At 32.2% G+C, this 13,400-nt stretch overlaps 2 protein-coding genes across 4 annotated transcripts in view; one reads left to right on the plus strand and one right to left on the minus strand.

Annotated features, from left to right (window-relative positions):
* Window positions 1-13,400, plus strand: part of LOC145328072 (uncharacterized) — a 296,033-nt gene that overhangs the window by 71,110 nt on the left and 211,523 nt on the right. The window lies entirely within an intron of this gene.
* The window catches only part of LOC145328458 (neuroligin-1-like), a 30,446-nt gene that overhangs the window by 6,109 nt on the left and 10,937 nt on the right, over window positions 1-13,400 (minus strand). The window contains exons 8-12 of the mRNA XM_080172156.1: window positions 12,463-12,569; window positions 11,826-11,942; window positions 9,678-9,731; window positions 1,481-1,568; window positions 944-999 (exon numbers count right to left, since the gene is read on the minus strand). Coding sequence (XP_080028282.1) covers window positions 944-999; window positions 1,481-1,568; window positions 9,678-9,731; window positions 11,826-11,942; window positions 12,463-12,569 — 422 coding nt within the window. The remainder of the gene's footprint in view (window positions 1-943; window positions 1,000-1,480; window positions 1,569-9,677; window positions 9,732-11,825; window positions 11,943-12,462; window positions 12,570-13,400) is intronic.

Below are 13,400 nucleotides of genomic sequence, written 5' to 3' on the forward strand. Positions count from 1 at the left end.
CTAGAATACGGTGCCATAAATAAATTCTACACTTTATTACCCAAGGATCTAAAGGGATAAGACAATGACCAATAAATCGATTTAACCCCGCAATGAAGATACACACTAAGCTATAAAAATTGGAAAGAATTTTAATGAATATAATAGATTTGAAATCTGCATAAAATTTTAAGGATTTTTTTTATAAAATTCGTTTTTTATATAATTCATTATTTAAAAGCGCAAATCCAATTTAAGTTAATAAATTTTGACCAACAGGATAGGTGGATTGGAAACTACCTGCGCTCTAATTGGTTGAATGATGTACGTCACTTAAGCTTCTCCAATCAGGGCGCAGATAGTTTTCATCCTCCAATCACAGATGTCAAAATTATTTAACTTAATTTGTATTTGCGCTTATAGATAAAGAATTATACAAAAAACGAATTTTATAAAAAATCCTTAAAATTTTATGCAGATTTCAAATCTATTATATTCATTAAAATTCTTTCTCGTATTCATTCGAATCCGGTGGATAGGAACCGGTTCTCATCCATACGAAAAAACTATGTCTAGCATCGTATTATATCCAGCTTTCTACGAATATAAAAATGTACAATCATAAGAATAAAACCAGTTTTTTTAGCCGGTGCCTTTGGCACCTCGGGGCTAAAAAAACTAGTTTTAATCTCATAATTGTACATTCTATATCCGCGGAAAGCCGTTTATAATACGATGCGAGAAATAACTATTCCAATTTTTATAGCTTAATACACACATTTACCCATTCAGTGAATTGCAATTAGTGATTGAAACGTTCGGACATTCAACTTAATGAATGAATCAATCAAAATTTGGTAAAAGTGCCCAAAGTTTTTATGTCAACGAATAAGAAAATTTTATTATAAACCTTTGTGGACTATTGTAATAAACATTCCAATGTCCCCGTTCTCCATATTTATACCTGTCTGGAAATTTCATCAGGATCTCGTACTATCGCTGAAGCTCCCAGGCCTGATCCTAAAATATTTGACAACATTTTTTGTGAAGATTCCCTTCATACATGATAATTTAGTACATGATTTACGTGGTCCGTCGGTCTGGCAATAATGCTACACAAATATAAAGTTAAAACATATCAAGTGCATGTGAAAAGTTTCGTGATTTTTCAAATACATTCTTGTTTTATGAACATGGTTATTTACTTTTTAAATCACATTTTCTGTAATTTCATCCATGTTTTTTTTTGTATTTTGCTACTTATGGATGTTGCCACTCTTGTTTTTACAAATATTTCACATATTCACACGTATTTCACAATATTCCAATAATAATTAGGTATAAAAAAGTAATAGGATACAATATCCGGGTGTCTGTCTGTAGAAAAGGATCTCGTAAACCGCTGAACCAAGTGAAATCGCCCTTATAAAAAAAATTACCAACCACCAAAAAAAATTTTAGGGGTGGGGTCGAATTTCTTGGACATCAATTAATGAACTACCTGATAATAGGATTACTCTCTGGAATAGATCAATTCTTTGTGTCAATGGTGACAGCATCAATATTGATGTCAGCGCAGCTCCGGTTCCCTAAAACACAAATTAGCAAATTAAAGTAAACTAATAGAAGGAAATGAGCTATTTGTAAGTCTACCCACGGAAGATCTGTTCCGACTTTTATTGGGTATTTGAATATTAGTCAATAGCATCGGAAATATTAACACAGCCAAGTCGTTACAAAATAGCAGAAAACAATTTGCTATCAGACAAAAAGGGCCTTACTCAATTGGTCTGGGTTATATATCTATACTTTATGGTTAGCAACTGGTTTCATAGTAATTTAAGCACTAAATATAATGCAAAATGATGACTATGTCCTTTGGATAATTTAACTTTACACTGTTAAGGTCTTAAACAATCTTTTCCCTCATAGAATTCCCCCTCTCCATCTTCTTTTAAAATAAATTGAAATTAATGGGGATGAAGGGGAGTCGCTTTCTTGTAATTCACTTTATAAAAGGTTAGGTTATATTCTGTAGAGCATCCCCGCAAGGTTAGTCATAAAGAGAAACACTACTCCCACACATTAATTTTTTTATTTTTAAATAATGGACGGGGTTTTATGTTCTCTAGGCAGTTTGAGGGAGAGCATCATTTTACAAATAAACATCAATTACAAGGAAGTTAGTTGTTTGATTTTGTCTTTCATGAACGAACAAACGTACGCACATTAAATGGGCATTCCCATGCTATAGAGGTAAGGTGAATTCTAATAAAAATGAATGATACTTTATATGTTTATGCCAAGTTTATTGCCAATTTTAATATTCCAATTTCCAACTCCTAAAAATCTAAACAGGGGGTATATACAAATATATCTCATTCATTACACTTGCGTTTAAGTGTCATATTTGTTAAATTACTCATATTATTAATAACTAAAGTTGTGTTTATACAGAACAGTCAATACGAATGGATTTATTAATACTTGGATCTTAAACCAGAATATAATAAAGTGGAAAGTGTAGACTAAAATAATGATAACTTACATCCACCCCCTTAAACTTATTCCTCCCATCCTACTGAATGAACCAACTCATCAAAAAAGGAGGTATTAGCAAGCTAAATTGTCAATATATCCACTTATTCTATATCCATTTTTCCATATATTTTATGAACACTAATAAATGAATAAAACGGATATATGTCAGATAAAATTACTCATTAGCTGCTTTCCTTACTCAAATTAAATGCAATCTATACTTATATTTTATCTTTTCATAATTAGGTAGCTAGCTCATTACTTTATTAAGAACTAGCGGTTGCGCCCCTAGAGTTTTTTAGGGCCCCTTTATGAGAGGGAGGTTGATGTTCATGTTATGTTTTAAGATGAAAAATTAGAAAATTAAGGGAGTTGGATAATTTTGATATGGGCGATATCTGTTTGGAGGGTTGAGATATCCTACCTTCCTCCAAAATTTCCTATATAGACTATTTAAAAGAAGGAACATTTGGTTCTAGCAATTAGCGAGAATATACGCTACAGATATGCACACAAACAGATTGATAGATAGACAAACATATACATTGACAGATAGGCGAAATAGCGTCTTGTAAACTACGGACAATTCATTTAAACCTTAATTTTGTTTGAATTCGGTTTTCTTTAGAAATGATTTTCCAGTATGGCTTCGAAATCGATTAATATCCGCTGAATAGAACCGTTTCTCTGCTATGTTGAAAAATCATGTATAGCATCGCTTTACAGACAATTTTCTACGAATATGTATAAAAAAAAAATATAGTATTATTACTAGTTTTGTTAGTTTGGTCCCTTGGCTTTTTGGGACTAACTAACTGTTAATATCCGTGGAAAGCTGTCTATAATACGATGCGATAAATAATTATTACACACCTAAAATAGTGTGTGTAAAATGAAATTTCATAATGAGCAAAAAAAGGAATGTTAAAAAAAAATTTAGTCTTGTATTATACAATTTGTGTGCAAGTGTTTATTTAAACTGTAATATTTTGTAAGTTTTTAACATTAAATCACTCAATATAAAACACGACTGATAATTTAATTATAACCGGTCAGATTTTTGGTAGGTTTTAGGCTATTTGCATCAGATATTTATTGCTAAAAATTTATCATAAAGTAACATGATGTCTGTATGTTTGTTTGTACCGAAGGATCTTGCTAACCGCTCATCCGATGTTGTTCTCCTTTACAAGATAGCTTCTCAAAGGTCCTCGGAAAGTTTGTAACTATTTTGGGGGAGGGTACTACCACCCTCCCAAGAGAAATCGAAAGAAAAGGAAATATAATTCAGCTCACTCCTTCTCTATTAGTTCTAGAGGCGTAGCCGCTAGTGAAAAAATATAGTTTTAAGTATTTTATATGTATACATATGATAGACAGAGAGATTAGGGGACTATTTTTTACTCTCCCACCTTAAAATTTTAAAAGGGAAAGTCTTTTAGTTTAAAATAATACATGTTTTTTGACATGGCCTATCATTTTAAGTATCAACTGTTTGGCAGTCTGAACAAAATGTAAATGTAAATTGGTCATTAAATTTCTCGATATACACATGAAATAATTACATAATTTTTTCATTTTAGCTCCTAATCTGCCTAGGAATTAATATTTTATAAATGAAATATGGTGTAAAACTTAAAGATGGAAAAAAATGAAATTTTAGTAAGATATAGATAATGAGTTGCTAAGCTTTCAAAATTGTACCATATTGTTTTAGGAAACTTCAAGCTGGAAAATTTATAGACTAATCTAAAATGCCCAAAATAAACAAAGAGTGTGCAATAAACGCTTATTTTTCGACTACAAATACGTTATTTTTACAAAAAAAATTATATAAACAATCCTTTTAAAGCTTTGAAATACATATTTTGAGGAAAGTTTATAAACAATGGCTTTTCAAATGTTATACTCCCCACTTAAAAATACTTTCACAATTTTAGCATCCAATAAATATATGAGTATAGATGTATAATCCAGACAACTACCTATCCTACTTGGTGTAGACCATTTTCGTCTGCTAGCAAATCGCTTTCTGTTATTTTATAGGAACTTGGCTATGTTTATTTTTACGACGATATTAGCTGATTTCAAATACTCAATACATAATCGGGACAGGGTCCCCGAACCGAAGGCAAAGTTACACATAGCTCATGCCCCTCTATCCTATTACTTTTATTAGCACCAAAAAATCTTTAACATGGTTGACAGCGTTCATAAAAGCAAATCTTTAACTCTGAGTTTTGAGATTAATTCTTAAGCTAAGTTTTATACTGACAGATAATTTAAATATGCTCTAAGTACAGAAGTATCTATATTTGTGTTTGTTATTTCCAATGTCTGTTTAGTAAGATCTCGTTAGATTCAGGACCTTCCCAAACCAAACCAAGATAAATAGTCTAAAACCACCCCGTGATTAATGTGAAGCTTCCTTAAAAAGGAATATTCAATCTGATCAATAGTAATTGGAATCTTACTATTCAGACAAAAAAACGTTACCACTTAGAATAGCTTTTAATATAACTACTTACTATAGAATAACTACTTTTATGGAGCAGTAATATACAACAACATTACTAGCATTTTTACAGGTGCAGCTACTCTATAATGCAATGCAGAAACTTACTAATAAACTATAATGCAATGCAGACACTTACTAATAAACATCAGTTTTTTTTTTATTTAAAACTACAAAAACAAATTACTTTAAAGATCATATGACACTAGAAACATTAAGGTTGATAATGATTACCTTGCATGCATGCGAGGGCTCGGCCACCACACTATTATAAAGGTAGCACAAATTACTATCATAAAGGTAGCACGAATCACATACAAGTGCAGGGCTCGGCCACCACACTATTATTAAGGTAGCACGAATCACATACAAGTGCAGGGCTCGGCAACCACACTATTATCAAGGTAGCACGAATTACATAAAAGTTTAGGGCTCTGCAACCACAGTATTATTAAGGTAGCACGAATTACATAAAAGCGAGGGCTCGGCCACCACACTATTATTAAGGTTGATAATGATTACCTTACATTCATGCAGGGCTCGGCCACCACACTATTATAAAGGTTGATAATGATTACCTTACATTCATGCAGGGCTCGGCCACCACACTATTATTAAGGTTGATAATGATTACCTTACATCCATGCAGGACTCGGCCACCACACTATTATTAAGGTAGCACGAATTACATACAAGCGAGGGCTCTGCCACCACACCATTTAAAAGGTATCACGAATTCAGGAATAAGATTATGGCCGATAAATTGATGTACATCCCCAGTGATGAAACACAAAATTGCCATTTCTGTAGATTAAAATTAGTGCTTTAAACGTTTGAACACTCAACTTAATAAATTGACTAATCAAAATTCACTTAGGTCACAAAAGTTGTTAAGCTAACAAATAAGAAAAGTTTATTATAAAACTTTGGGGAATAGTGTAATAAACAGTCCATTGTCCACTCTCTCTCTTTCGGGCAAAACTTAGTATAGTCGAAAAAGGATTATTATTCTAAAGCATAATGAAACAAGGATGACAACATCCATAAAAGCGAAGCACTGAAACGGTAGGACAAACGGACATTAACACTTGTATAGTATCTGAACTAGAAAATCGGAACATAAATGTATAAATGTCGAATCAAAATTGTAAGTAAATTTGTTGAAAAACTGCTTAAAAACAGGATAATGCTTATGGACATACTTACATTTTGGACTTGATTATAGAGTTGCTTCGCTTATAATATTGTTCTTTGTTGTCCCAGGAATCAATATACCAAAAATCAGATCAAACGGATAAATAGAACACTTGAAAATTTGTTGTTAAAAAAGTAAAAAAATCAACATGTTTAAAATGGACGTACGGACATTCTGGTAATGATTATAGAGTTGCTACGCTTTCTAAATCGTACCCAACTACTACAGGAATCATCATGCAAAGTTTGAAATCGATAGGACAATTCTAACATGCCTAAATTAACGAATAAAAGCTATCTATCTCGGACGGACGGACGTACGGACGGACGTACGGACAGACCCTAATTATAGAAAAGCTTCGCTTTTAAAAATTAAAATGACAGCTCGGTGGCGGCTAGATAAAATGCGTGGACATTTGCAGCTGCCGAGCCTTGCGGAAAAGTTCATTTATCCTACAGCACAAAATACAAAGTCTTTATTATGTGGACTAAAATATTTTTTTTAATGTGGGTGTCTGTGTGTTTGTGTGAGTGTGAATGAGTGCGAATGTGTGTGTTTGTGTGTGCTTATTTGTCGTTAAGTTAAAAGCTTGCCTATGTACATTCTGTTATAATTTGAAAGAAAAGCTGCTTAATAACTTGTTTTTTGAAACTAAAAATGTCTTTTTTAAAATATTTTTAATAAGGACGAAATTGTTCTTATGTAATGAGTCTTTTATTCTTTTTGAAATATGAATAGGAATTGTAAACTGTAATAAAGTAGTAATATATGAATGTTTGTTGAACATCAAAAATACATTAGATTATTTCCTTCAAACCTTTGAAACCCATCATTTTACCCCCTTAAAAATAAAAAGTTTGGACGTCCCTAATATTAAGGTAATTTTAGCTTACCTCTGGTTTTTATTGTTTTGTTTGTGAAGGACATTTCTAGATAAAAAGTAGCTACGCTATAACTCATAATTAGATTTTTAACTTCTTAATTTTTGGCTACGCAATTTTAAAATAATTTAATTCTTGTTATTTTTCTTTTGTACTAGAGTAATTTTTTGTTAAGCTCTCAGGTCACTTATGAGCTTTTTTCAAAATTAGGTCAGGTTAAGCCAAGTTACCCACAGCCGCGCGTTAGCCGCCTGTAAACCTCTGGGAAATCAACCTTTTACAATTTTGAAATAGTAAGTCTAAACTTAACTAAAATATGGCAACGTCCTTTAAAAAAAAAGTCATCCAAATTGGTTTAGATTTGAGGCCTAGTTTTGGCTGATGCGCGGTGGCAAAACCCAGGTAAAAGCAGATATATCTATAACAAGAACAATCAAGCTCGTAAGTAGACGTCAAGAACAAAAAAAAGAACAATAAAATACAATATAGAAATAGTATGGCATACATTGAAAATGAAGAATTATATTACAATAAGTTTGTACCAGTCTGTATGTGTGTGACATAAAACTAGACCCTTTTTTTATAGTAGATGTAATATTACAAAAGTTATAATGACTAAACATTACTTTAGGTATTTAATTAATAGTATATCTAAATATGTTCTTGATATTGCCCCTCCTTTATGATTTACTAGATAACAAAGAATTAGGTTTTGTGTCTTTACGTTTATTATTTGATTAGTGTAGGTTTTAGGCTAATTGGCGTAGAAGGGGAAAAAAGGTCTCCCCCCCCCCCCCCCACGTCCTAATAAATATGATTATTAGACTCCCAAACATACTTAGAATTTTGTATATGATTAGACGACCAAATTATTGAAACGCATCGCTGCTATAGAAATCATTTATTGTTTTTACGTGTGTTTCTTATTGAAATATTTTGCCAACTAACGCCTTAAAGAGTTTTTTACAGCTTTTTTTATGTCTAAATGTTTTACGAACCTTTTACTCTAATGCCAATATACAGATTTAAATACATTAAACTAGTTATTTCGCCTCTTGTTTCTAAGGAATAGCGTGGAATGTTGGAAAATAGCCTTAAACCACACTCCTTAAGAGTACAATCCATTTGGACCAGCAATTTCCGTGATTTTTAGCTTTAGAAAAAAACATATGACTTTATATAAAACTAGCGGCTGCGTTCCTAGTATCTAGGGGATGTGAATTCCAAGTGGTATTGAATTTGCAGAAAAATAGCCTAAATCTTAAAATCAAACAGTCTAAAACCATCACGGGACCTATTTGAAGCTTCCCTTAAAAGGAAAAGTCAATCAGTTTAGTAGTTATTGTGATCTTAAGCTTCAGACAAAAATAAACCTACTACTTTACATAATAGGAGGATAATGTAAAACGTTTCAAATGGTAAATGTTCTAGTTTAAAACAACTTTTATGTATTTTTTCCTGCTTTAAAACTATCATTTGTTTTTTGTCAAATGCTTTCATCAAGTCAAAAATACATAAATTGACTTTATTTTATTAACATTTCAACGTAGACAGAAAAATATAAAAGAGCTTCTTACAATTGCCCCTTGATATGTTTGTCTTATAGTACGTTTGTCCTCTGGTACGTTTGTAATCTAGTACGTTTGTCCTCTAGTAAGTTTGTCTCCGAGTATGGGTGTCGCACTAGTACATTTGTCCTCTAGTACGTTTGTCCTTCTAGTACGTCTGTCATCTAGTAAGTTTGTCCTCTAGTACGTTTGTCCTCTAGTTCGTTTGTCCTCTAGTAAGTTTGTCTCCGAGTATGTGTGTCGCACTAATACATTTGTCCTCTAGTACGTCTGTCATCTAGTACGTTTGTCCTTTAGTAATTTTGTCCTCTATAGTACGTTTGTCCTTCTAGTATGTTTGTCTTTCTAGTACGTTTGTCTTTCTAGTACGTTTGTCCCTCTAGTTCGTTTGGTCTCAAGTACCTTGTCATTCGAGTACGTTTGTTCTTTATTACGTTTGTCCTCTAGTGCGTTTGTCATTCTAGTACTTTGTCCTTCTAGAACGTTTATTGTCTAGTACGTTTGTCCTCTAGTACATTTGTCCCCTTGAACATTTGGTTTCTTGTACGTTCGTCATTCTAGTACGTTTGTACTTCTAGTACGTATGTCTTTCTAGTACGTATGTCTCTCTAGTGGGTTTGGTCTCTAAAACCTTTGTCATTTGAGTACGTTTGTCTTTTAGTTCGTTTGTCATCTAGTACGTTTGTCCTTTAGTTCGTTTGTCATCTAGTACGTTTGTCCTTTAGGTCGTTTGTCATCTAGTACATGTGTCCTCTAGTACGTTGACCTCTATTTTGTATAAATTCTGTGCAACTCATTTATTGGACAATTCGTTCATCCTGTAGGAGGGTAGGGGATGGGGTAAGGGGGTGGAAATAAATCGCTATATCAGCCCGCTTCGTGTTTCACTTTATTAGATAACATGAAAATCTGGTGCAGGATCCAAGTAATAATATATATTTTTTTTCCTTGTAAAGCTAATATAACAATATCATTATAAAAATATATAAATAACTTACATGTCCCATAATAGTAACACAACCCCGATCTCCATTAAACTTCGATATATTTTCCTAAAATAGATTCAATTTTAGTAATTAGTAAATCAAAGTTATTGTGTGTTTGTCTACACTAAACTCTTAGAAAAGTCTGGACGGATTGATTTTCAGTGTAATTGTCCAAGGAATGAGGACTTTTTTTCCAAATAAGATAAGACATAGCTTAATAAAAGAGGAATAAATTACTCTCTCCTATTAATTTTTAAATAAACTGCTGCACAATACACAAAACACCCCTCCCTTATATTCTAAAGTTCAAATTCAAAATAAGGTGGTAAAGTTTTTCTTTAAGCCAAACCCCTGCGTGGGTATCTAACCCTGCGGGGCCAATATTTGCAGTGCCCAAACTCTACGAGGCTAGCCAGCAACCAATATAACCTAACCTAACCTCACTTAAGGTGAACCAATAATATACGATTTTTTTAACAGAGGGGGATGTCAGTGCTTAAGTATGAATTTAGGGAATGGTATGGGAACGATTCTCCCCCAAGGATAAGACCTTTCATACTTTTATTCATCATGGGGGAAGATAAACATACAATTACAATTTGGTAGCAACTACGCATATATACAAATAACTTAAATGACGCTTTGAAACTAGGAAAATTTGTAATAATTAAAATTTGAAAAGCCCAACCTTAAAAATTCTTGTCAAAATTGAACTAACCGCGAGGAATTTTAGAACAAATATTTTCTACCTAGCAGTTATTACAATGAAGCAAAGATTCAAATTTCTTTTAAATCATAAATTTAAAACCAGTTTTATTACTCATCTCAGGGCTCTTAAAGCTGGTTTTGTCCAAATAATTTTTCATTTACATATCCGCGGAAAGCTATATATCATAGGATGCAATAAAGACTATTAATATTTGATCAGAAAGTAAAAACACCATTTTGTAAACAGTTCCTTTTGTCTTAGTCACAACAATTCTCTCAATTTCTTAAGAAATTTGGCAAGAACAAATTTTTAGTCTACAGGTATGCATCTTTTTAGAAAACGAAGCTTTTCTATAATTATAGTCGGCCCGTCCGTCCGTCCTAGGTTTGCTTTTTTGGTTAGTTTAAACATGTAAGAATTATCAAATATCTTTAAAACTTTGCATGCTGATTAATATAACATTAAGGTATGATTTAGTAAGCGTAGCAACTCTATAATTGTTACCAGAAAGTCCCTACGTTCATTCAAACATTCTGATTTTTAACCTTTATTTGCCGACAACTTTTAATTTCTAAAAAGGAAAACATGTCCTTATACAGTATTCTGTATTTCCGTTTTTGTACAATTTTGTTTAGACTTACAAATTAAAGTTCTGATTATTGATTTCTGACACTTTACAAGAGTTATTGTATTTCCTTAGAGGTTTACAGCTTGGCTTTTATGGATGCTGTCATCCTTGTTTCTGTAAAAATGCGAATTGAAACTTTAAATCAATATACGATCAATTAATAGAAATATTCCTATACGTTCCTTTAGGGAAAAGAAATTGGACGATAACCGTTATGAGTTAATTGACATTTCTAAGATAGATGTGAAGAGATAAACAAAATTAAAAGACAAAAAATCAACAACCTGAAATGTAATATAGGTAGTAATAAAAATAATTTTGCTTTTATCGTTTTTTTTTAAATATTTTTCTTTGATAAATCTGCACTGAGATTAGAAAAAAAATTGAAATGAATTTAAAATTAGTCAGATATTTTTTCATTTATCTAAAATTGATTTAAATTAAAATCGATTAACAAAAAATACAAAAATGCAAATTAATGTAAATTTAGAAAGAAACTTTTTTTTTGTTATACATTTAATTATTCTTTTCTTAGTTTTGTCAAAATTACGTGTTAGGATGAAAAGCTAATGTAATTGGCTAGAATTGAATTTAAATTAAGTACGGTAATAAGAAAAATCCTTGGAAATAATAGTCATGATAAATTTACATGTTTAGTAACCCACAATCAAATGGCAACTCCCGGCAGGGTAGGAGCAATCCTTACAGGGGCTAGGCATAAAGAAAAAAACTTCCCCCTCTATGTTATTTCAAATTATTCTAGCAAAGAACTTTGAGGAAAGGCAGCAACTAAAAACCTAAGTGTCCAGAAACTAAACAATACTTGGATCCAGTAGAGAGCTGCCAGAATGTCCAGAAGTCCATGGTTACCCATCCCCTGGGAATCTGTCTTCAGGAAACCCAAGACTCCAAGCCGGTAGTTCATAGTCACCACTACAACCTTAATAATTATTTAATTAATACACCTTTTATGTATATAAAGGTCTGTATCTAAATACCTACATATCTGTCTGTCAGTCCGTCTGTAAGTCTGTCAGTCTGTCTGTCTGTCTGTATGTATGTACGTATGTATGGCTGTCTGTCTGTCTGTCTGTCTGTCTGTCTGTCTGTCTTTCTGTCTGTCAGTCCGTCTGTCTGTCAGTCCATCTGTATGACTCCAAGACTCCAAGCCGGTAGTTTATAGTCACAACTACAACCTTGATAATTATTTAATTAATACACCTTTTATGTATATAAAAATCTGTATCTAAATACCTATATGTCTGTCAATCCGTCTGTCTGTCTGTCTGCCTGTCTGCCTGTCTGTCTGTCTGTCTGTCTGTCTGTCTATCTGTCTTTCTGTCTGTCTGTCTGTATGTATGTACGTATGTATGGCTGTCTGTCTGTCTGTCTGTCTGTCCGTGTAGAAATACTATCTATCTACCTATATATCTATATCAATACCTATCTACCTATCTCACCTCTCCATGACTAGCTAGGACACTCCCATCATATGGATTGCCACTGTTCCATTCGTAGGACTCTCCATGTAGGAATACTATCACTGGTAATTTGATTTCACCAAAACCTTTAATAGATATGTAGTTATGTCTGGGATCTAAAGGGATAAGATATAGCAGATAAAGTAATGTACTGTATGTTCCTAATGATGATACACACAAATTAATTATCCATTGTAGAATTAAGTCCCCAAAGTTGTTAAGCTAACGAATAAGAAAACACTTTGGAGACTAGTGAAATAAATATCCAAATATCCCCTCCCTCTCTGAGTTTTGTAAAAGCAGAAATACAGGCATAGATCAATAGAAGAAAAATTATCTGTGTTCATATTTTTGCCATTGGCATTTAATATACAGTCTGTTTCTTAATGATTTGCTGAACATTTAAGTTTGAAAATCATTTAAGTTTTTTTTTACAGAAGCTTTATTAAGGTAAAGAGCAGAGGTGGGTTCTTAAAAAACATTTACCCCACTAAAATCAGTTTGGAACATTATAACCAGTGGGGAAAAGTACAAAATTTGGTAATATAGATTCTTAAAAAACTTTTAACCCACTGGTTATAATGTTCCAAAATGATTTTTTGAGTGAGGATAATTCATCCTCATTGGACCACTTTTTTGGGACAAAAAATTACTTGACAAAAAATCCCACAGCTTCACATTGTAATTTTTTTAAAAATTAAAACTAATAAATCAAAGTAAAAGGAATTATCTGCTTACAATTGACTCCAAAAAAAATTGCTCTTAAAAAAGGGAACAAATTGCTGAGAAAAATTGTCTTCTCATCTTATATAAGCCTATACAAAATGGCGACAAAATGGGGTGCCAAGTTTTATTTGAATTAAAATTTAAATTTTTTTTGTCTTTATTGGTATTTGTTTTTTTAGACATGTTTTTTA

This window comes from Acartia tonsa, chromosome 9 (genome assembly GCF_053477335.1).
Source record: "Acartia tonsa isolate MP-2025a chromosome 9, ASM5347733v1, whole genome shotgun sequence".
In the NCBI taxonomy this organism is placed as follows: Eukaryota; Metazoa; Arthropoda; class Copepoda; order Calanoida; family Acartiidae; genus Acartia; species Acartia tonsa.